This window comes from Choloepus didactylus, chromosome 19 (genome assembly GCF_015220235.1).
Source record: "Choloepus didactylus isolate mChoDid1 chromosome 19, mChoDid1.pri, whole genome shotgun sequence".
NCBI classification, from domain to species: domain Eukaryota; kingdom Metazoa; phylum Chordata; class Mammalia; order Pilosa; family Megalonychidae; genus Choloepus; species Choloepus didactylus.
This window is the reverse complement of record NC_051325.1, coordinates 31,941,833-31,964,172: the sequence shown is the minus strand read 5'-3', so window position 1 is coordinate 31,964,172 and position 22,340 is coordinate 31,941,833. Positions and strand designations below refer to the sequence as shown.

Here is a 22,340-nt window from a genome sequence, read left to right as displayed (position 1 = left end):
ACCTGTTTCCCATCTCCTGTCAGGCTCCTCAGCAGCGTCACCTGAGCACAGACCCCTTGACTGTCAGCCCTGACCATGTTCCCAGCCGCCTGTCCTCCCCTCCACACACCACCAGCCATGACTACCCCTTGGCCAAGCCGTTTCACACCAAGCTGCATATTTCACTGTTGGGGCAACATCTCCTGGGTGGGGTTGGAGAGGAACACCCACAGGTGGCACTCAACAGACGTTGGCCCCTTTCCTTCCACGTCAGCTCAGGGAGCCTTTAGAGGCTGGGGTGGGGCAGCAAGGATGGAGGCAGCATGTAAAGGCATAGAAACAGGAGCTTTATTCTCTAGTGGGCATACAGAGTTCCTTACACAATCAAGGAAATGATTTCTCTTTCAGGCTTCAACTCTTTTATCAAAAGAAAATCCTTCCTACTTAGTCCCATCCTGGGCAGAAGCTGCCCTGAGCAATGTTCCCAACCCAAAGCCAAAGGCTAAGGGAGAGAGGGGTGGGCACACGTCACTGAGCGCCCACAGTGCCCATATGCCCCAGGAGTGTGGGGGCAGCTGGAGAGGGCAGAGCCCTAAGCAGCACCTCAACGACACCCACACCTCCCCACAGCCACAGAGCCAGCCTGGGAGGATGAGAAGGGGCAGGCGACCAGGGCATGGCTAGGGCCTGCCAGTCAGCCTCAGTGCTCAGCATCCATGGCGTCCAAGTATTTGGCTTCAATGATTAGGGGCAGCAGGTTATAGCTGGGGGGGAGAGAGTGGGGGGTAGGGAGAGAGACAGGAGGGTAAGCATTGGATCTGGGAGAAAAAGATAGTGGGCACCCACCCCGGCCCACCCACAGGTCAGGCCAGGCCTCTCCTGCCCACTGCCCGCCCTTCCCCAGCACACCCACTCTCCCCACCCATAGGCCAAGTCCCTCCTGCCCGCCACACATCTGCCCGTACCGGATGGGGATCATGGCGATCATGATGAGGGGAAAGATCATCTTCATGTAGGGCAGGGAGCTCATGCCGAAGGCACAGAGCAGCAGGAGCTGCAGGACCTGAAGGCCGGTGAAGTAGTGGATCTTCCTCTGGGGCACCCTCCGGAGGTAGTGGGTGGGCGGGTATGCAGTCTGTGGGTGACAGGGACAAGGCCAGGGAAAGTGTGGGAGCCGTGCCTTCCCCCCACCTCCATGCCCCTCGCTGCCAGGGCCAAAGGCGCGCACCTGCTCCTTGAGCAGCAGGGCCACACGCTCAAAGAGCTGACTGCCATCGATGGAGGTGAGCGCGATGTAGAGGAAGAGCCCGTAGAGCACTGGCTTGGAGATCCACTGCAGCGGGAAGGGCAGCAGGAGCAGTGAAAGGCCCACCAGGATGCTGGCGCCCAGTGAGGTCAGCCGCGTCTCCTTTACGCTCACGATCCTGCGGGGCCCAGAGCACGCCCGTCACCTCCCCGCAGCCCGTGTGGCCCCTGTGGCCCCTGCCCCAGGGCTCACACTCACGTGTCATAGATGTGCCCGTTCTCCACTCGCTCCTCCACAAAAGCCAGGGCCCGCACGTGCAGTGGGGAGTGGGGGTAGGCGGCATGGATCCAGGGCAGCCCGAACAGAGACAGCCCAGTGTTGATGAAGGCAATGAGCAGGAGGTCCCAGTGGTAGGCAGTGCCCTTCACCAGCCTGCAGCGGACAGTGAGGGGCCCGGGCGGGCAAGGCCCATGAGCCCAGTGCAGGGAGAGGCACGCCCATCCCCCCTCCCCCCAGCCCTGGTACCTGTTCTCAGGCGCATTCACCAGGGAAGCCACCAGGTTCTGCTCGATGAAGAAGAGCATGGAGAGAAGGAAGCCAAGGCCCATGGCACTACCGATGGCCTCCGGGGACAGCAGGTGCATTGGGGCCATCTCAAACAGGCTCTTGCTGGGGTTGTAGCGGAACTTGCTCACTACGGCAGGCACACGCACCTGCTCAGCCCTGCAGCCCTCAGGGGCAGTCTCCAGCCCTCCCCCTGCCCGGCCCCAACTCACTCTCGATTTCCCGGAAGCCATAGGAGCTGATGAGGGAGAAGGTGAGCACTGCAATGGGCAAAGCGCAGTCTGACAGGATCTCCCGCATGTAGGGGTGCAGGTAGGGGCTGAAGACACAGGCCCATGTATCAGCCAGGGGCTGGGGGCTCTGCGCCCCTTCCCCAGCCCAGCGCCCCTCACCTCTTCTTGAACTGGTAGAGGGTGTAGCCCAGCCAGAGTGTGCCCAGCATGACAAGGAGGCTGAGCAGGGCGGTCTCGCGGCCTGTATGCACGGCACCATGGCTGTCCGCCAAGGTCGGCTCCGACGGGCTGGCCCTGGTGCTGGCGTTGAGGGCGGCGTGGAGGCTGGTGTTGAGGCCCAGCAGGCTAACCCGGGATGGAGCCTCCAATGTGGAGTCCCCGGAGTGGGAGCCATGGTAGAATTTCGAAAAGACTATGGGTATAGGCCAGCAGGCCTCAGTCATCTGGGCTCTGGGAGGCTAGGGCCCCACTTCCCCCTGGAGGTGGTGGTGGTGGTAGGGAGCCCTGGAGGGAAGTGGGGAGAGGTGGGGGAAATCTCTGGCCTTGTCTGTCAGCCAGGACCCCTGTCTACGTCCCCCTTTTCCATCTCTGCCAACCCATCACCCCTAGCCCAGTGCCCCGTCTGTGATCCTGCCCAGGGCAGCACATGGGGCCACTACTCTGCTGGTCACAGCTCCCCAGAGTCCCCTTGACCTTGGGAGCAACCTTGGCCTGAGCCCTTCCTGGCACCCCCATCTCAGTTTAGCCCCATGCAGCAGGTAGGGGAGGGGTGGGGCTGCCTGTGACCACTGGCTCTTCACTCACTTTTAACCATGCCCTTGACGGCATCCAGCACAAAGGTGATAGAAATAAACAAGGCGATGATCTCCTCTGTTGACCTGCCAGGGGGCACATGCCACATATGATGGGGTGTGTTGTTGGGGCGGGGAGGACTCCTTCCCCAAGGAGCCTATCCTGGCTCCTGGGGCAGTGACATGTTGGGGCGCCCCACCCATTCTAGGGATACAGTACCCCAGCGGTGGACAAGGAGGCAGACCATGATCCCAGCCTCACTCTCCCTCCTCCTGAGGGCCCCAGCAACTCGGGAAAGGCCCATCACCTCTTGAAGAGCTTCATGGCCAGGCTGAGGTTGAAGAGGGCATAAAGTGCCAGAAAGAAGCAGTTCCACAGCCCCGTCCATGCGTAGAAGGCGCTGAAGTCCAGCTGGTAGTCGTCACAGATGCTCTGGATCACTGCAGGCATTGGGGGGTGCTGGGAGTCAGGGCCAGGCTGGGGGCTGTGGGGGCTGGGAGCCCAGACACCCCCCAAACACCCACCGCACCCTGGATGTAGAGGGCCAGGGGTGCAGTTGTCAGTAACACCACCAGCGGTTGCCCAGCGAAGAGCGCGTACAGGAGGCCCCCGATGCTCTGCCCGGCCACGGTCTTCTGCACATCTGTGGATGTGGGGAGGTCAGGCGGGCACCCAGGTCTGGCCCGGTCCCCTGGCCCCCAGCAGCCTCCAGCCCCTCACCAATGGCCCCCTGCGTGTTCTCATCGTTGAGGGAGCCGAAGGCAATCGTGGGCAGGAGGCAGGCGAAGTAGAGGAACATGGTGGTGGTGATGTATTTGCCCACAGCCTTGTTTTTCCCGATGATGCCTAGGAATGGGAGGTGGGACAGGGGCTTATCGTGGATGCAGGACAGGCACACCTGTTGTCCTGGGGCCTGAAAGGCCAGCGCTCAGGGCGGGCACAGGGCCACGGGCTCACATACCATCTGTGAAGTCGAGTGGGTACATGGGGAACCTGCGTGCGACGTCATCCTGGATGCCCTTCCCCATGGGGAGAAAGTCCTTGGGCTGTGGGGGCAGGCGGAGGACAGTGTGCCCGTTAGCCCCGGCGCGGCAGCCCTGGCCCGCCCAGCCCCGCCTCTGCCTGTACCTGCACGGGGTGGCTTCTGGTGACTGAGCCCAGGGTGAACTCCTTCACGCTGCTGACCATCAGCCCACACTCGCTCACCATGGTGAGCCGATGCCTCTGATGCACCAGGGCTTCCATGAACTCTTCCTCCGTGCGGGTCTCCAGGAGCTTCTGGCGGAAGGTGATGTCCGAGAACATGGTGGCAAACGTGCGCCCCACCTCCATCGCGGTCTTGGTGCTTTTCTGGGGGTGGGGGATGGGGGAATCACGTCTACAGCCCCTGAAGAGTGGAGGGAGCCCTTCCTTGCTGTGCAGATGCTCCCAAGCACGGGCAAGTGCTTGCCCCGGGAACTGGCAGCAGGCTTTGTCCCCCAAAGATCAGGCATTAGCGTAGCCCACCATGACTTCCACCACCCCAGCAAATTGATCACCAGAACTACCATCAATCAAATATTTTTCTTCATATAAATTCAGATAATAGTCTTTTCCTAAGCAACAAAAACCATGTAATGGCAGGTGATAAAATCACAATGATGGAGAACAAGTTCTCAACTAAATCACCTCCTGTCTCATCAGTGGTGACTGCGCAGTCTGCTGGACTGTCTGAGTTTCAGGGGGATCCAGGCCATTGGGGTTTCTCCCTTCTGCCTGGCCAAAGTCATCCCTGTCCATGAACTTGGGGTCCAGCCTCCATCATGGCAACCTGGCTTCCCCCAGCCTGAGTCCCCTGGGAGCTGAATTCCTTAGTGTCAGCCCCTTTGTGCTGCCCAAACCTATACAATGCTTTCCTGTCATCTCTAGAACAGGTTCATTTCCCCGAGAAGGAGCTGGGTGTGAGGGGCTGGAGGGACTGTCCCACAGCACCCATGTAGCAGCTCCCAGGACACTGCTTCTGCCACCTGTCCTACGTCACTCCCTCTGACCCAGAAGCTGCCTTTCCACTGCCATAAATTGCCTTCCTCTCTCACCAGAAGGGTTTCATTCTGGGAGGTCCTTGACATGTCTATAAAACCTTTGGAAGTGATTCCCTAGCACCCCCTTTGCCTAAGGAAAGTCCAAGGAGGGGGTCACATCAAGCTACGAATCTGAACCAGAGGCATGAGCAGAATCAACCAGAAGCTAAAGGAATCTTAAACTTTAAGGCTCTTCCAAGGTGTTGAGAGGACTAGTAGCAATTTTCTATTTTAGATTTTAAAATTCTTTTCCTTAAAAGACTTCCCAAATGGTATCAGTGTCACCTTCAGCCCCCACAAAAGCCAGATGCCCTCCCAGGAAGGAGTGGGATCCTTGGCCAGCAAATCCTAAGGTTAACCAACTAGAAGACGAGTTAGGCCGGGGGAAGGCCAAAGAGAGGCCACTATGTTTGAATAATTTTTAAAAGTATTTCTTGTATACAAAAATTAACAACATGGATCAAAGACCTCAATATAAGAGATAGTACCATAAAAACTCCTAGAAGAAAATGTAGGGAAACATCTTTAAGACCTAGTATTAGGAATTTGCTTCTGTTAGACCTTACACCCAAAGCACAAGCAACGAAAGAAAAAAATAGATAAATGAGAACTCCTCAGAATCAAAAATTTCTGTACCTCAAAGGAATTTGTCAAAAAGGTGAGGCAGCCAATGCAATGGTAAAAATATTTGGAAACCATGTGTCTGATAGGAGACTGACATCTTGCATATATAAAGAAATCCTACAACTCAATGACAATAGTACAAACAGCCCAATTATAAAATGGGCAAAAGATATGAAAAGACATTTCTCTGAAGAGGAAATACAAATGCTAAAAAATACATGAAAAAATGTTCATCTTCACTAGCTATTAGGGAAATGCAAATCAAGACCACAATGAGATATCATCTCACACCAATAAGAATGGCTGTCATCAAACAGGAAACTACAAATGCTGGAAAGGATGGGGAGAAATTGGAACTCATTCATTGCTGGTGGGACTGTGCAATGAATGTTACAGCAAACTTTGGAAGACAGTTTGTCGGTTTCTCAGAAAACTAGATATCGCATTAACCTATGATCCAGCAATTCCACTTCTTGGTATATACCCAGAACATTTGAAAGCAGTGACACGAACACATATTTCCACACCGATGTTCATAGTGGCATTGTTCACAATTGCCAAGACATGGAAACAATCCAAGTGTCCTCCAACAGATGAGTGGATAAACAAAATGTGGTATATAGAGACGATGGAATACTATGCGGCAGTAAGAAGCAACAAGGTCTTGAAACATATGGCAACACAGATCAACCCTGAAGATATAATTTTGAGTGAAATAAGTCAGACACAAAAGGAGAGATATTGTATTTTACCACTTCTATGAACTATCTGAAAAATGTAAAATCAGTGTCTTATAATGTAGAATATTGGGGACCTGGTTATAGACAGTAGCTGGTGAGGGTTAATGATAATCTAACATGTTCAGATATGTTAACGATGGTGAATTCAAAGGTATGGCAATGGATAGGGGTAACGATTGTTTGTTAATGGGATTATAAGTATCAGAGCTGTATTGAAGGCAGAATAGGAATGAAAGGGGTTGTTTAAAGGCATGTTTCCCACAGTTCAGCACCACAAATATGGATAGGTGCTTGCATGATATACTTCTAAGATATGCACTAGCGCAGAGTTGACAACAGAAGAGTATATGGAAAAAATCTACCTATTGCATACTAGGAATTATAATTAATAGGAATATCTTACTAGTACCACACAAATACAAGGGACAAATAATTGAGGGCTTACAGGAGTTATGAGATGTTCTGGGTCATGAGAATTATTTAAAATGGAGAGTGATGAGAATTGTACAGTTAACTGATGATAATGTGAGATATGGATGGATCATTGTGGACAGAACATATGCTATGTGAACTTAGGGACCCCCTGCTTATAAAGCCCATGGTCTTGAGGTTTGCTCAGGTGAAACTTATGGTTGTAAAAGGGAGGCTAAGCCCACCTATAATTATGCCTAGGAATCACCTCCAGAGAACGTCTTTTGTTGCTCAAATGTGGACTTTCTCTAAGCCTTATTCTGCAAATAAATTCATCACCCTCCCCTCGACAAAGGACAGGACCCCCAAGATGAATGAGCCTTCCTGGCGACGTGGGACAGGGATTCTGGGAATGAATCTGACCCTGACATTGAAGGATTGATAATACCTTTTTTACCAAAAAGGGGAAAAGAAAAGCAACAAAATAAGATTTTAGTGGCTAAGAGAGTTCAAATATAGTCAAGAGGCTGTCCTGGAGGTTACTTGTATGTAAGCTTCAGCTGGATATCCCAAATGGTCACAGTATGATAAGCCCAAGTCAACAGTAGTCTCAAAAACCTTAAAGAATACCCAGATCCAAATCTGAGACTCTATGAAAGTTTCACTCATTACATTTATTCTTCAGAGAATACCTGGATCCCCAACTAGGACTCTCTAAAAGTTTCACTCAATAAGTTTATTCTTCAGAGACTTAAATCCTTTAGAGTGCTGCTATGCCAGCTAAGTTCCCCCCAGAGGCAAAAGCCTCCTCAAGAACAACAACTAGATGTGTCCCCTTTTGCTCATAAGGTTGACACTCCTTTTCAACATGAACAGGTTAGGGTGGTCACTGCCTAGACATCCCTGAAGACTGGGAAAATGATTAAACTAGAGGAAGGGGTAGCAACAGACAAGATGGAATTTAACAAAGGATTATAAATGCTGAATCTCTATATAATTTTCTTTTTCTTAGTTGCTAGAGTATTAGAATAGCTAGAAGGAAAGAACTGAAATGGAACTGTAACTCATAGCATCCTTTGAAATTTGTTCTGTAGCTACTTGTTAAATTGTAATTTGAAAGCTATACCTTTTTGTATGTATGTTATATTTCATAACAAGGAAATAACTGAAACTGTGGAACTGTAACCTATAATATTTTTTTGAAATTTGGTCTCTACTTGTTAAATTGCACTTGGAAAGTTATCACTTCTATGTATATATGTTATATTCGACAATAAAAATATGATTATAAAAAAAAAGTACTTCTTTTCAGTCAAGAAGGAAACACCTTTTGGGCAACCGCCTGGGAAATCTGGGCTGGGGAGAGACCACAGCCGCCCTGGCCACTTGACAAGGACCCAGCAAGGAAAGGAAGCTAGTAGGGCAGAGGCGAAGGGGACAGGGTAAAATGGGGTCTCCAGAGGCCAAGACTACAGGAGTACATGGAAGAAAGGCCCCCAAGGAGAGAGGACTCCTCCCCAAGGAACACAACCACCCCACGGCCCCGCTCACCATCTTGGGTGGTGCCAGCACCAGGATGACGAACCGCACCTCACAGGAACTCTCCCCCCAGTTCTGTGGCCGGACCAGGCGGCTGATGCACACGTGCCGCCTCTGCATGTCCTTGACGGTACAGCTGGCAGGGACAGGGGAGGGCACACAAGACATGGCTGCCATCCCTGGGAGCTGGGGCTCCCCCCACCCAGAGTCCCTGACTTTGACCCCTGGTGACCTTTGTTGGGAAAAAAAAGATCAGACGTGATGGGAGTGCTCAGACCCTCCCCCTGAAAACCAGGTAGGGTGCCAGGGCCCCGTCACTGATGGACAGGCAGGTCTCTTTAAGGATACAGGGCATCCAGCCCCAGCGTGACCTGTGGAGAGGCAAGGTGGCAACTCACATGATGCAAAGCCAGGACTGCTGGTACTGCACACCTGTGACCGTGGCTGTGACTCCTTGGATGGTATCTGACAGCAGGTGCACTGAGGACAGAGTGGAGGTGGGGAAGGCTGCTGAGCCAGCTGTCCCCCCTCCGTCTCCTCCCAGGCAGGGGTGGGGAGCCAGCAGCCCTCACCTTTACTCTGCGTGGGGGCCCCGGCATCAGTAAAGAGCAGGCTCATGAGCAGGTCCAAGCTGCAGCCAGGCTCAGTGTTGTCGGGGTCTAGGGTGAAGCGCTGCAGCATGGCCCGCAGCACGTCATCCAGGGAGGTGGCCGTCTCGTTCAGGATGATGCTAGCCCGGGCCAGGAAGTCATCCAGGTCGCGGTGTGCACGGATCTCTTCCTCAAAGTTTTTCAGCTTCATGTACTGTACCCCAGGCACAGAACCACACAGGACATCAGGGAGACCTGCTGCCACGGCGGGGCCCCTGCCCACCAGGACCAGCACCCCCTGCCAGTGCCCTGGGAGGAGGGGCATAGCCTGAGGAATCCCAGGGAAGCCACTGCCTCCACCCCTACTCAGAGGCCCCAGGATCAGCCGCCTGCAGCCCCTGTGGATGGGCCACTCACCTTGCGGGAGGTATGGAGGAGTACATGGCCGTTCGACACCTCATTCTCGACTGGAGAAAAGGCAGAGGGCTCAGGGTGCCAGCCCACCTCTTTGGCTCTCCCTGGGTAGAGCGGAGCCCCTGCCCAACCAGGCCCCTGCCCACCCCCGCTGTGGTCCCCATACCATTCTGGGAGGGCTGCATCTCAAGGTTGACGTTGACAAAAAAACGGATGCTCTCGCCAGACACAATGGAGGAGGTGATGGTGTCTAAAGCCTCATCCTGCAGGCTCTGCTCACGGGCTTCGGGGATGTCTTCAGTGTCACACTTGAGGTAGCCTAGAGGCCCAGTGCCACCGGGAGAGACCCCCAAGAGGCCCAGCTGTCAATGGTGCACACCAAAGGAAGGAGCCCCAAACCCAAAGAGCAGGGGCCCCTGGGCTCCCACCCTGGGCCCAGGCTCAGTGACTAGTGAGGGCCTCCCATCGGCCAGGAAGCAGCCCGGGCAGGTCTCAGGCCTGGGTGGGCAGACTTTCTGGTCATGGCCCAGCCCCCTCAGGAGTGTGACAGTCCCCTGACCAATGACCTTCTCCAACATTCTTCCACCATGGGGACCAGACCCTGCACTGTTCCAACCCACGACCATCCTTCAGCTCAAGATACCTACATTTATTCCACAAATGTTGGGGCACTTGCTGTGTATAGGCACTGGGGGCATGATGTAGAGAAGATTGACCCCTACCCTCCCAGAAGCCCCAGCTTAGGGGACATAGGTCTGCCCGGTTCCTCAGATGGGGCCCAAGGGAAGGCAGAGCCCCTGCAGTATCCGGACCCTCCTCCACATCCCTGGTGGCACAAGGTCTTAGAGCTCCTCCCTCTGGTGAGGGCAAGTGAGGTGACACATTTAGACATTGGTCTAATAAAGACCAGACATCAGACACGGCCCAGGGGTCAGGATGGCCAGAGAGGCAGAGTGAGACTCTGATAGGGGCCCCTGCAGAAGCCTCACCTCGGCCTGCCCCCATCACGCCCCTCCTGGAGGGCAAGAGGCGTGTCATGGCGCCCTTGGGATGTGGGGTCCCCCAGGCAGGGCGCTGCTGCCACTCAACTCCTGCAACTGCCCCAAAGCACAGGCCCCCTCAGACAGGAAGGCTTCTTGGTAACAGGCAAATGCTTCAGCCCTCCTGTGGCTCTCTGCAGCCCCTGTGATCACAGTCTGAGCTCCCTGCTTCCTCTGCCCTGACCCCAGCCCCGTGGGTACAGTCCCATATTCCATCTCCATCTCTCTCAGCGCAGGCTACCCCCCAAGCTCCTCTGTCCCCCAAGCTGAGAACTTCCCTCCTTGGAGGGCCTTCTCCAAGGCTTGGGTACCCCCTCTCCCTGGAAGTCCTCTTATGGCCCTGCCTCACTCCTGGCCCTGCCAGCACCTCTTCTTGACTGTCCTGTGGGGTCCCTATAGTACACCACTTGGGGGTATACCCAGGATAGGGCCCCTTGCTGCTCAGGCCCCACCGATGCCTGACAAACACCTGTGCAGGGACAGGGAAGAGGCCACAGCTTGTCTCCACCTGCCAGGCACTGACTCACCCTGACTCACTTCCAATCCTGCCTGCCAGTTTCCTCTGCACATCCCAGACCCTGTTCCCCCAATGTCCTGTGCTTGGCCTGGGCCCTTGCTGGGCAGGCAGGGTCAGGCCTCCTACAGCAAGGCCCCTGGGGACTGGTGGCCCCCAGCCCAGGTCTGTACTGCACCCAGAGTCTAGAGAGCAACTATTAGGTCAAAAGTGGCCTTCCTTGCTTCTGTCATGGAGCTCCTGTCCATAACAAACTCCTTCCTCCCCACTCCAGGCTTGCCTTGCTTCAACGACCTGGTTCCCCACTGCCCCAGCCTCCCCTCTGCCACCCCCAACAGCACCCATGAGTACCCTGCACTGCCCCTCACACTGACCCCCTTTCCTCACCCTCTACCCCAGCCTCTACTTTTTCTTAGCCTTAGTTCTTAGGTCTGCTAGTCACTAGGTCCCTGCAGGGCTCCTGTGATGCTGTCCCCACCCTCATCCTATGGCCCAGCCACATCCTTATCCTCTCTGCCAGTGTCCTGGCACATGGAGCCCCCATACCCTGGGAACCCTGGGTGAGAGCACATCATCCCTATGTCTGAGCACTGTCAAACCCCGCTCTGGTGGTCAAGCCAGCTCATGGGGCACGGCACATGGCAAGCAGCACAGAGCCAACCCCGAGACCTGGGGAGGAGGAGAGCTAGACTGGTGCAAGCAGGGGAAACTGAGGCACTGAATATATTTATCACCACTGAACTGTATACATGAAAGTAGCTAAAATGATTAGTTTAGGTTCTATATATGCTATCAGAATAGAACTGTGTGACACAAAGAGCGAACCCTAATGTAAACAAGGGACTACGTTAATATAATAGTAACGCTTTATCAACTGTAACACAGGTACCACGCTAATGCAAAATGTTAATGATAGGGAAAGCTGTATTTGGGAGGGTTATATGGGAACTCTGTACTTTCCAGTAAACTTTCAGCTGCTCTAAAAAACAAAACAAAACAAAACAAAAAACAAAACACAAGAGGTTATGTCTCTTTAAGGCGACAAGGGCAGCCACTCCCTGGCAGGGCTGGGTGGGGATGGAGGGAGACAGGGACATTTAACACAAGGCCCACAGCTGGGCAGATCATCAAGGTGAACCCCAGGAGAGACCAGCACACAGCCCTCGTACCCAGCAGAGCCAGCAGCTGCCCTCCCAGGAGCACAGGACCAACAGTTGGCAGCCTGCTCTGTCATCCCTCTTGGAGGGAGGGATTCAAAGGCATCCCCGCTCCAGCAGAGGGCCCCAGATGGGTGGCTAATGCCATGCATACGCAGATGGGTGGGCTCAGTCCCCAAGAGACTTTTGACCAAGAGCTCTACACACACACACACACACACACACACACACACACACACACACACGCACGCGCACACGCATGCGCACACACACGTATACATGCATGCCCAAGAGGTACTCACCTGCATCCTCTAAGTATCCGTTCTGCGACATGTTGGAAGAGGAGACTTCTGCAAGGAAAGTCAAAGAATGTCACCAGCCCCATGGACCAGCCCTGGGCAGTCTCCTGTGCCCACCTGCTCTCCACCCACTCCCACTCTGCTGAAGAGGAGTGATACCAAGTAGGGGGCCCCCTCCAGGAGCTGAGGGGAGCCATTCTGTTGAATCCTCAGCCCCTCAGCTAGGGGGCTGCCCAGGTGAGGGACGGGCTGGGAGAGGGAGGCTCTCAGGCTGTTTCTTCCCCAGGTTACTAACAGCACCTGGGGCAGTAATGCAGGGCGATCCGGGGGAGGAATCCTGACCCAGCGGGGACTCAGGGGAGAGGGCCATGAGGGAGCCCTCCTCCCATCCTCTAGGCGGCCTCTCTCCCTGGCCTCTCCGCTGCCAAGCCCAGCACCGGGGCCGGGGCCCTTCTCTCGGCACATTGCTCGTCTCACTCTGACGCCCGGCCCCGGGGCCATAAACGCCCATCACACGCGCAGCCCCTCGCGCCCCCACGCGCCCGGGTTTCCACGGGGGCCCGCCCGGCAACTGCCTCCTCCCCTCGGCGCCACCCACGCCGTGGGCCGCCCGGGAGGCGGAGCCGTTGGCCCAGATGGGAAGGGGGGGGTCCGGGGAGAAGCACAAAGGGGCGGGGTATTGTGCGCGCTCCCCGTCGGGCCCCGGATAGCCTGGGCTGTTTGTGCCGAGCTGTGCGCGGAAGGAAGCGACAGGAGGGGCCGCGTCTACGAGAGGAAAGCGCCTCCAGACTCCGAGACCCTGGGGTCGGGGGCGGGGGGGGTAGGTAGTGGGGGCAGGATGCGGGCGGACGCGCGGGGTCGGAGCCCAGGCAGCATCCAGAAGGGATGGGCGGGCGCAGTAAAGCATCAGGGATGGACAGCGGACGCGGGTGGCGAGGGTCCGGAAGGGTGGGGACGGTGTACACCCTACCTCCATCCCGGGCGCCCCACGTGAGAGTAAATGCTCGTACAAACCCCGGTTCCCGGCCGGGACTCCTCCGGGCTGGCCCTCAGATGTCAGAGCTGCGGGGCAGAGACTGCTGCTGCCTCGCAAGAGACCAGCAGAGACCCTGGAGAGCCCTCAAATTGGGCGCGGAAAAGTGCCCGGGCAGAATGTAAAATGAGGCTTTCCAGGCAGCTGTGTGGCCGGCTCTAAAGATCACTGTGTCTAAGGGTGCTGAGGACCCCAAAACTGCGGCCCACCCACCACCGAGCCCCTCATCCTTTCATCGGCTACATAATATGCTCAAAAACGAAGAATTTCAGACGGCAATAACAGAGTATCAAATTAAGCGCGTAGGGCTCACGAAGCCGGCCCTGGGCCTCCCCCACAACACCCGTGTACCCACCTGGGGCTCCCGGCTCCCTAGCGGCCGGACTCACACACGTACCCTCAACGCCGAGAAGCTCCCACCGCCCTCTCGCCCACGGTGCCCCGAGCCCGCGCGGGCAGGCGGCATTCGCGTTCTCTCCCGCGCCCTCGACGGCTCCGCGTCCCCGCCTAACACGGCTTTGCCGCGGGGACCCGGGCGGCCTTCCCGGGGTGCCCTGTCTCGCCCGCGGTCTCCCGCACCCACCGCATGGCTGGAGATGGAACACGCCTCTGGTGGCCATGGCCATGATTCCGGCGATTGGCAGCAGCACGGCTGCACACACGCGCGCACGTCCGGGCTCCGCACCCCGCGCTCCGACGCCTCGCAACCCCAAACTTGGCGTCTCCAGCGGGCCAGCGACGGGAGCCGGCGACACACCCCCGCGCCGCGCCTGGGTCCTAATGCCGCCCAGACGCCGGGCCTCGGCTTGCGAGGCAGTGCCGCCGAGGGCGGGGTCCCGTCTGCGCGTCCCGCACCCTCACCCGCGCTTGGGTCAACCAGGGAGAGATCCATCCGCAACTTCGCCAGACCGCGTAGACCAGGCTCCGTCCGGCACGCGCGCTCCCGCCAAGACGTCGGTGGGTTAGGGGCGGGACAGGACTGGCCGGGAGAAGAGGCTCAGTGGGGTCTGGGTCCTACCAAGCTGTGCGACTGCAATGGCCCCGGGAGAGCTCCCCAGCGTCCGCTTTATGCAGACCGCCGCCACCCGCACCAGCCCCCCCACTCCCGGGACCTCCGCATGGCCACGCCCGCCGGCTGCCCCGCCCCCACCATTCATCCCGGCTAACCCTCCTACTCCTCCTCCAGGAAGCGTCCCCGGACTAACTAGACGGGCCAGCGCGCGTTTCCTGGGCTACACCCTGTCCCGCTGAGCCAGCCTTCCTCTCCGCTCGGCGGCGTCGGGTTTGCTCGCCGCGCGCCTCGTGGCCTCTTTCCTGGCCTCGTTGCGCCCTTGGCCTTCCCTTTGGTCAAGGCCATGGCTCGCTGCTGCTTCTCAAGGTGGCCCCGCCGTCCTGTCTCCCGGGCTGGGGACGCGCTGTGTGTGTGTGTGTGTGTGTGTGTGTATGTGTGTGTGTGTGTGTGTGTGTTTCTCAAGGTGGCCCCGCCGTCCTGTCTCCCGGGCTGGGGACGCGCTGTGTGTGTGTGTGTGTGTGCTTCTCAAGGTGGCCCCGCCGTCCTGTCTCCCGGGCTGGGGACGCGCTGTGTGTGTGTGTGTGTGTGTGTGTGTGTGTGTGTGTGTGTGTGTGTGTGTGTGTGTGTGTCTCGAGGTGGCCCCGCCGTCCTGTCTCCCGGGCTGGGGACGCGCTGTGTGTGTGTGTGTGTGTGTGTGTGTGTGTGTGTGTGTGTGTGTTTCTCAAGGTGGCCCCGCCGTCCTGTCTCCCGGGCCCTGGACTAGCAGTGATTACCCCAGAGTCCTCGGCCTCTGGTCCCCAGGCGTGGAGCCGGGCGGGCGGGGCAGGCAGCAGGCGAGCCCACCTCTGCCTAGTGGCTGCCTGCAGCCCCAAGGGTTTCTCACCCAGGGGGAGAGCCCCAGGCACGCGACCCGTGGGCGAGGCCGACCTGGTTTTCCCTCCCAGCAAGAGCACACCATAGAATGGAGACTGTGGGCTGCTACTCGTGGTGGATGGATGGCCTGAGGGGTCGAAGACTACCCTGAGCATCCCCCTTACCAACGACTCCAGAAGGCACTGCCGGAAATACCTACTCGACGTCAGGTGCCAAGCGGGCTCAGTTGACTGGCGTCCAGCTGCCTCTTGCTTCTTCCTAGCTTCATGTTTGTTCCACCGAGGTGTGCAGCCCCTGGGAGGAGTGACATCAGGTTCATCCTGGGCAACCCCTCCAACCCGTCCTTGGAAGCCTCCCAGGATCTCCAACCCCAGGGGTCAGACCCTCCAAGTCACAGAGAAAGGGGTGAGAGGGAACTGAGGAAAAGACAGGCTGCCCTTGCCCAGGGAGCAAAGCTGGATTGGGAGGCACAGTACCCGTTTGGCTCCAAGTCTCCCATCAGGGAATGCTTTGGGTTCTACAGTTGCCTCTCTGTCTGTCACCAGCACCTCCCACAGACCTGGCCCTTCCAGCCCACCTCTTCCAGGAAGCCACCCTGGATTGGAGGGGCAGCCCCTCCCATTTCCCTTACCACAGCCACCCCCTTGTCCTCCCTCATCTGAGGACCTCACCACTTAACTCCAAGGAAACCCGAGCATATAACCAATGCCTCCCCGTAGTCACCTGTGTACCCTCTTCTGTACCTTTCTATCTGACTGTCTCTCAGGGGAACTGACGCTGTGCCCTTCCCGATTTCTGCCCCTGCAGTTCCCCTGGAGAGAGCCCCTGAGCCCCAAACGCCCCTGCTGTCTCTAGACTCTGACCAGTGGGAGGTTCACTTGCCTTTAGCCTTCCCACCCACTACCAGCCCTGTGTAGATCAGAGGCTGGGGGCACACACAGGCACCTAAGGCCCCTACCTGTGCCCCTCTTGCTCCTTTCCCGGGGATCCAGGTGCAGCGGACATGTTCTCTGTCATTCCCCCCATCAGGGATCAGACTTCTCAGGGCGGTAGACACCAAACCATGAGCACTGGGTTCCATGGGGCATTTAAGGGGTTTCCAAAGCAGTTTCAACTGAGTTTTGCTCTTAGGCCACTTATCTTGCCTGTGGATTTTAGAATTTGGGGTAGAAGTAAGACCATAGTATCTCATGAAAACAACCAACAAAACCTCCCTCAAACTTACTTCCCCTGTAGGTAGCACCCAATACCTTAGTACATTTTAAGCTAGTTTCTCCAGAGTTCTGTGTACTCTTCTGTTTCCACACCCCTCTCCCTGTTTCCCTTCCACCTGCTCATGCCTGCCCTCTATCCCCACCACAGCACTGCAACTGCTCATGTCACGGTCACCCTGCCTCATCTTTCTAGTCCCCCCACCCCACCCCACCCCTGTCTCAGCAGCAAACAGCACCATTAACCCCTCCTTTTTCTTGTGATGTGCCCTTCTCTTCTGCCTGTCTACCTCTCTGCCCAGCTCTAAACGTTGATCTGCCCAGGGGCTTTTCCCCTGGATCCCTGGCTCTCTGTCACCCACAGTGGACTGTCAAATTTATCTCCAGGCACTGAGCTCCTGACTTCAACATGCCACAGCCTCCTCACCCCTTCACCTTCATGGCCAATAATCCACAGAGTTGCTCGAGGCCTGGGAGTTGCTCGAGGCCTGGGAGTTGCCCGAGGCCTGGGAGTTGCCCTGACTCCTTGCTGGTCCTTACCTTCCACATCTGACCCTTCAAGTTTTGTTGGGTTTCCCTTCAAAATACAGCTCGAATCTGCCTAGGTCTTGCACCTCCGCCCATCCCAGCTGCTCCATTAGCCAGCCTTCTGACTTGCCCATCTTCCTCCCATAATCCATTCACCTCCAAAGGCATCCCATGGCACTAAGGAAAAAATTCCAAGCGTCCAGCTGCGGTCTGGGGAGTGGGTGGGATGGTGGGGAAGGGGCCCTGTGCAACCTGGGCTCCGCCTGTTCTCCCGGCTCAGCTTATACCTCCTTAGCCTCCACGCTGCTCCACCTACCATGGTGGCTACCAGCTGTCCTCCCATGCAACAAGCCCCCATTTGCTTCCAGGCCTTGATAGTCTGTGTGCCTGGAAGGCTTGTCCCCCACCTCTTACCGTGGCTCAGTTCATTCTCCATGTCTCAGCTCACCTTCTCCGAGATGCCTTCCCTGATCATAACATCTGAGTAGGTTGCTGCTTTCCTTCCGTCACGGACCTTGCTCCTTTCCCTCATGGCCCTGAACTCTGTAGCATGGTCTGCTTCATTTGCTTACTTACTGCCTGGGTCCCATCTCCTTGGCTGGACTATGTGTTTGCCCTTCACCAGAGCCCATCTAGTGTAGTAGGTGCTTAATAAACCTGCAAAGTGTTGGCTACATGTTAGGATGTCTCTGGGTAAAGTTCTCACATTTCATTAATGAAGCCCTCCACACAAACTCCTTTGTCCTCCATCCTCCTTCACTCTGCTCAGTTTTTCCAGCTGGGCCTAATGGGTACGCTAGCCAGACACTATTTCCCTCTGCCTCCTTCCTCTTACCCCATACTCCTCAAATGTCACCAAGTCCTTTTATCTCTACCTCTGGCCTGTCCCATCCTTGGACCTTTGCATGTTTCCCACATCTTGCAGACAGCAGCCTCCCCTCAAGTCACTCGTGCTTTACAAGCCTTTTGGAGCTCCCATTGCCCAGGGCAGGCAGCCCTGAACACTTTCCTAGCCCCTCACAGCCCCCTTGCTTTTCCCACGGCTGTCTCTGTGTAAGCAAGGACTTGTCATCTGTTATGGTTACTTATCTGTAGGAGCCCCATGCCCAGCTCTGGACCAGGCCTGCAGCTGGGCTCAGCTGTCCCTGAACATCCCTGATACTCCCTGGTGGTCTAAGTGGACCCCAGCGGCTGTGTCACTCTCCTGTCTTCTATCATGAATACCTTTCCCCTCCAGCTTTTTGCTTTAGGTCCTTGGGAGTCTTTTATGAGGGTGGGCATACTGATGATACTGGACGGGGCTGGGGGAAAGAAATGGCTTCCACTGGCATCCCCTCTTTCATGGAGAGCATCTGCAGGCTCCATAAGTGGGTAGGAGGATTATCCTTTGGTACCCAACCAACACAGCAGTAAGCCCTCTGCCAGTTGCCATCTACTCCTGAGACAAAGATCCAGTTTCCTATAAGGGCAGCCAGGAAGGTAAGGATTCCCTACCCTGTGGAGGGACAACAGCGACCTGATCCCCTCTGTGTGATATCCTTCTGCCCCCACCTGCCTCCATACTCCTAGTGGGAATCCAGCACTATGCAGTGGTCTAACGGCTTTTGGCTCACTGATTCCATCTGGCCAGCAGACTGTTGGGCAGGAAGTTTCTGGGGCTGCCTTGCTGCCCTCATGTCAGGCCCCTCTGCCCTCCCACCTGGGTTCTAGTGCCCCAGCCCTGCTTCCAGCTTCTACCAGCTTCTCAACTAGAAAACCCTGGTGGACAGATACAACCTGACTCACTTTCAGCCACTCCACTCCAGCAGCCCAGGAGATGCAGGCCCACCACCTAATGCTATGCGTGGTTATGCCCACAGCTTCCTGTAACAGGCCCTTTAAGACAGATGTGCATCATGTTAGAAATCCCCAAGAGCTTGCTGAAATGCAGATCCCAGGTCTGGGCCCAGGGATTCTCACTGAGTAGATCCTATAGGGGGCCAGGGATCTACATTGCCACCAAGCTCTCCAGAGGATGATGACACAGAAGGTCTTGGGACAAATGCTGCAGGACTGGCCCCAAACGTCCTCACCTTTATTGCCCCCTAGGCCCGACTCCATTGGAACTTTATCACCTGCCACCTGGGGCCTTCCAGCCGGTGGGTGATCTAAGGGCTAGTCTTCAGGTGTTCTGTCACTCTCCTGACCATCCTTGCTCTCCTCATCCGTTCTGTGTCCCTCACGTTCTCCCCACCCATGGCTCTCATTTTCACTGGTCCCCTGTGTCAAGGGACTCTCCAAGGTCCTGCCAAGGGGCCTTAAGCCCACCATCCTGAGCAGACACTACCCAAGGCCCTGCTCCAGAGCACCCTTCCTGTGAACCCAGCTCCCAAGCTGGATGCACGTGGTAGGCAGAGTCGTGAGACAGCCCAGGGCAACTCCCTCGGGCAACACCTCCAGCCTCTTTGGTTCCTGTCACTTCTATCTATAAAGCAAGGAAATGGAAATGGAGTTTTTTAACTAGAAAATTCCATTAAGATTTGTTCTCAAACTGAAATAATCCTCCTTATCAAACCATCTTTCCCCTTCCTGTTGCCCCTATTTTGTTGTTTGTACATTCATCCAGGCATGAAATTTCAGAGTAGAGATGTAAAGTATCGTAAAAAATTGAAACCACAGGAAGAAAAAAAAGTTTTAACTTCTTCATTGACATGGAAAAAGCCGTAGTAATTGCAGGATAAAATGGAAATATATTCACACTTTATTTGGTTACCATTACCGTATTTACAGATTTATAGTCACTTATTAGTTTGACATAAAGATTTATTGACTCTGATGTGGTTTTTCTTTGCCAAATTACTTCAGGTGGTCAATTTAGCCATGCACAGGCCTGGGAAAAAATAGGATAATTTGTGGATAAACACTTATTTTTCTTCAAATTTTTGGATAATGAAATGAAAAAAACATTGGAATTGTTTCCAAGCATTTTTTTTTCCACATTGGCTTTTTCCACTTCTATCTGAAGGCCATCCTATTAGTTCCTTTCTAATTTGTCATTATATCTTAATTGTTCCTTCAGAATCACTCTCTAATAGGTCATCTTCTCATCTTCACTGATACAGATGCTGGAGCACCCTCTCCTTCCCCAGCTGGCAGCCTCATCCCTCCCATGTTACAGTCTAGCATGATCTTTTTTTTTTTTTTTTTTTTAAATGGTTTTCAAACAGGGTCCTGTGGAACATGGGTGTTCCTGGGTTGGACTGAGGCACCATAAAACCAAATAATTGTGACCTTTTCTCAGTCTGCAGAGGGAAAAATCATCTTACTGGATAGAGTATTTTCAATAAAAATTTTTTCTTTCCTTGGTTAAAAACCACCACCACCACTACAGAAGGCTTTGCTATCACTCATACTGGAAGTCTAGCAGAAAGCAAAATTTTAAAATCTAATAGGTACCTGATTTTGATGGAAGAGCTCTGAACCAGCTTGCAGGGGATGTGCAGGGCTGCTCCAGAAGAGCTGGCCCTTCTTTGGAGGATGCAGCCCCCAAATAGGCCTTGGGGAGATGATGACCCACGGAGTGCACAGTGAGCCTTGGTCAGGCCAAAAGGAACACTTCATTTTACCCGACCCTCGTTTCAGGGATGGGAATGTGATACCTCTGGAGAGGGAGGCTGGGTCTTACCTCTGGGGCGCTGGGGCCGCTGCTGGCCTAGAGGAAGTTCACTGCCAGGGGAGAGTCAGGCCACCAAGGATGGAGAGAGCCCTGAGGACTGTGTGCACCTGGGTCCAGCCCACCTGGAAGCTGATCGCACTCTGGACTTCACACTTAGAGGAACCAAGCTGGTCCTTTTTAGTCACGGGCTGGAAGGGAGGCGTGTGGTCATGTTTCCTAGGCATTCCCTAGATTGTATGATGGAAATGAACACATCAGCATTTCTCCAATTTCCTCAGAGAGCCCTGGGATTGCCAGCAGCTCCCCGAGACCCTCTGCACTAAATCACACTTGCCACCAGGCTCCCCTGATCCTGGGGCTGGCAGCTCTGCCATGAGGCTCCACAAAGTTCATCCAGAACCACACCTACCCTACCTCCCCACTTAACCTCTTGGATAATTCTTTGGGAGTAATGTCCAGTCCCTGGAGGTTTGGGGGAAGTGCAAGCACACCAGCCCTACCAAGCTTCAAACCTGCAGGCAGCTGGGGAAAGGGGCTGCGAGTTGGATGATACTGCTGCTCCCTAAACCTCCTCCTGTCAATTCCATCAGGCCCCTAGCATGCTGTCCCGAATCAGCCCTTTCCCCAGGTGGCAGTGGACCCTCCTCCCAGCGTGGGCCCAGCGAATGGTGCCCCTCGAGTGCAACAGAAAGGGGGCCTCGGCCACAGGTGGAGGCGGCGCGAGCCTGGCCCTGGGCATGGCCTTCCATGAGGCCTGCGCCCACGGCAGGAAGCGCGTCCAAGCCCCCCCGGGGCCTGCCCGGAACTGCCAGGAGAGTGAAATCCGAGCCTGCTCCGGGAAAAGCTGGTGCATTTGTATTCGTCCCTCTGGAGCTCTGAGAGCTTGGGCAAACCTCTCCCTTAGAACTTGTGGTTCCAAGGCCGGATCTCTGGTTATCTCGGGTTCCAAACAGGGAGGGCAGGGCATGGGCAGTGGCCACCTGGGCCAGTTACTTGAGCATTCCTCGCCCAAGTTTTCCCCATCTGTAAAGTGGGACTGAGTAGCCAACGAGCTCCGCAAGCCAATAAACTTGTAAAGCAAAGGCTCCTACTGCAGCATGGCCGCAGTGCGGGGCCCTGCACCACCGTCAAAAATGAGGGTGATGCCAGCTTCTCACCGGGATCCATGGCGGCGGGGCAGGGGGCAGGGCTTTCCTCTGGGGCTCCGGACTCCCCGAGAATGCTCACCTCGAAGCCCACAGTTTCTTCATATGAGTTTCACAATCCGCAGGCCGCTCTGGGGCCGGGAGAAGAGAGTGTGAGCCTCAGGGATTCCTCCCACAGCAGCCCTGGCAAAGATGGGCTCCAGGGGAGGCCTCGGGAAAGGTCCCCAGGGACACCTCGGGACTGGGTTCTCAGCAACAGGGCGGCTTTGGCGTGTTCAGTGACAGTTTATTGATCCTTAGCATTACATCTTAATTACCAATGTAAATTCACATACACAACTGCAGGTAAAAACATGTAAAATAATATAAAAATAAATTGGAGGCTACTTTTATATATTCACTGAATTAAGTAGTGTAATAAATACTATAATAAGCAAAAAAGCTTCAATCACACAATTCAGTTTCACTGAAGTTACAGTAGTGTTTGTAAATATGTTTTTAAGTTACAAATATTAAAGCACTGAAAAACTAGTATAAAAGTGAATTTTGGCACGTAAGTGAGCTCATCTCTCATTAGTATTTGACAGCCTGGGACAATGAGGACACCATTTCTCACCTACTTTTTGAGGTACAACTATCCAACTAGGTCAGCAACATGGCTGGAATACTTAATAGTTCACA

General features: G+C 55.1%; 1 protein-coding gene across 5 annotated transcripts; it reads right to left on the bottom strand.

The window, feature by feature from the left end:
- Positions 1 to 305: 305 nt before the first annotated feature.
- Positions 306 to 21,889, bottom strand: SLC4A11 (solute carrier family 4 member 11). Of its 5 annotated transcripts, XM_037812155.1 has the most exons (23): positions 21,742 to 21,889; positions 20,524 to 20,741; positions 16,079 to 16,265; positions 15,320 to 15,414; positions 12,206 to 12,253; positions 9,359 to 9,511; positions 9,196 to 9,245; positions 8,761 to 8,992; positions 8,587 to 8,668; positions 8,201 to 8,324; positions 3,943 to 4,164; positions 3,776 to 3,860; positions 3,535 to 3,660; positions 3,344 to 3,457; positions 3,122 to 3,254; positions 2,827 to 2,900; positions 2,182 to 2,434; positions 2,002 to 2,108; positions 1,751 to 1,919; positions 1,484 to 1,657; positions 1,208 to 1,403; positions 945 to 1,114; positions 306 to 743 (listed from the first exon to the last, which is right to left on the bottom strand). In XM_037812155.1, exons 3-23 carry the CDS (start codon positions 16,144 to 16,146, stop codon positions 680 to 682), a joined length of 2,739 nt encoding a protein of 912 aa, XP_037668083.1. In that variant the 5' UTR covers positions 16,147 to 16,265; positions 20,524 to 20,741; positions 21,742 to 21,889; the 3' UTR covers positions 306 to 679. The 5 variants fall into 5 exon arrangements, with proteins under 5 accessions (XP_037668083.1, XP_037668084.1, XP_037668086.1 ...); XM_037812156.1 differs by lacking the exons at positions 20,524 to 20,741; positions 21,742 to 21,889 and having other exon boundaries at positions 16,079 to 16,420; XM_037812158.1 differs by lacking the exons at positions 15,320 to 15,414; positions 16,079 to 16,265; positions 20,524 to 20,741; positions 21,742 to 21,889 and adding an exon at positions 14,097 to 14,268.
- Between the last annotated feature and the right edge of the window lie 451 nt (positions 21,890 to 22,340).

Bases quoted from the DNA above. Each gene is read 5' to 3' on its own strand.
- SLC4A11 (XM_037812154.1), bottom strand. From the start codon at position 13,178: ATGGAGGTAGGGTGTACACCGTCCCCACCCTTCCGGACCCTCGCCACC. The intron at 12,254-12,502 runs GTGCTGTTAGTA...CTTTCCTTGCAG, and splicing joins GCCCTGCATTACTGCCCCAG to AAGTCTCCTCTTCCAACATG. The intron at 2,435-2,826 runs GTGAGTGAAGAG...CTATACCCATAG, and splicing joins CGTCAAGGGCATGGTTAAAA to TCTTTTCGAAATTCTACCAT.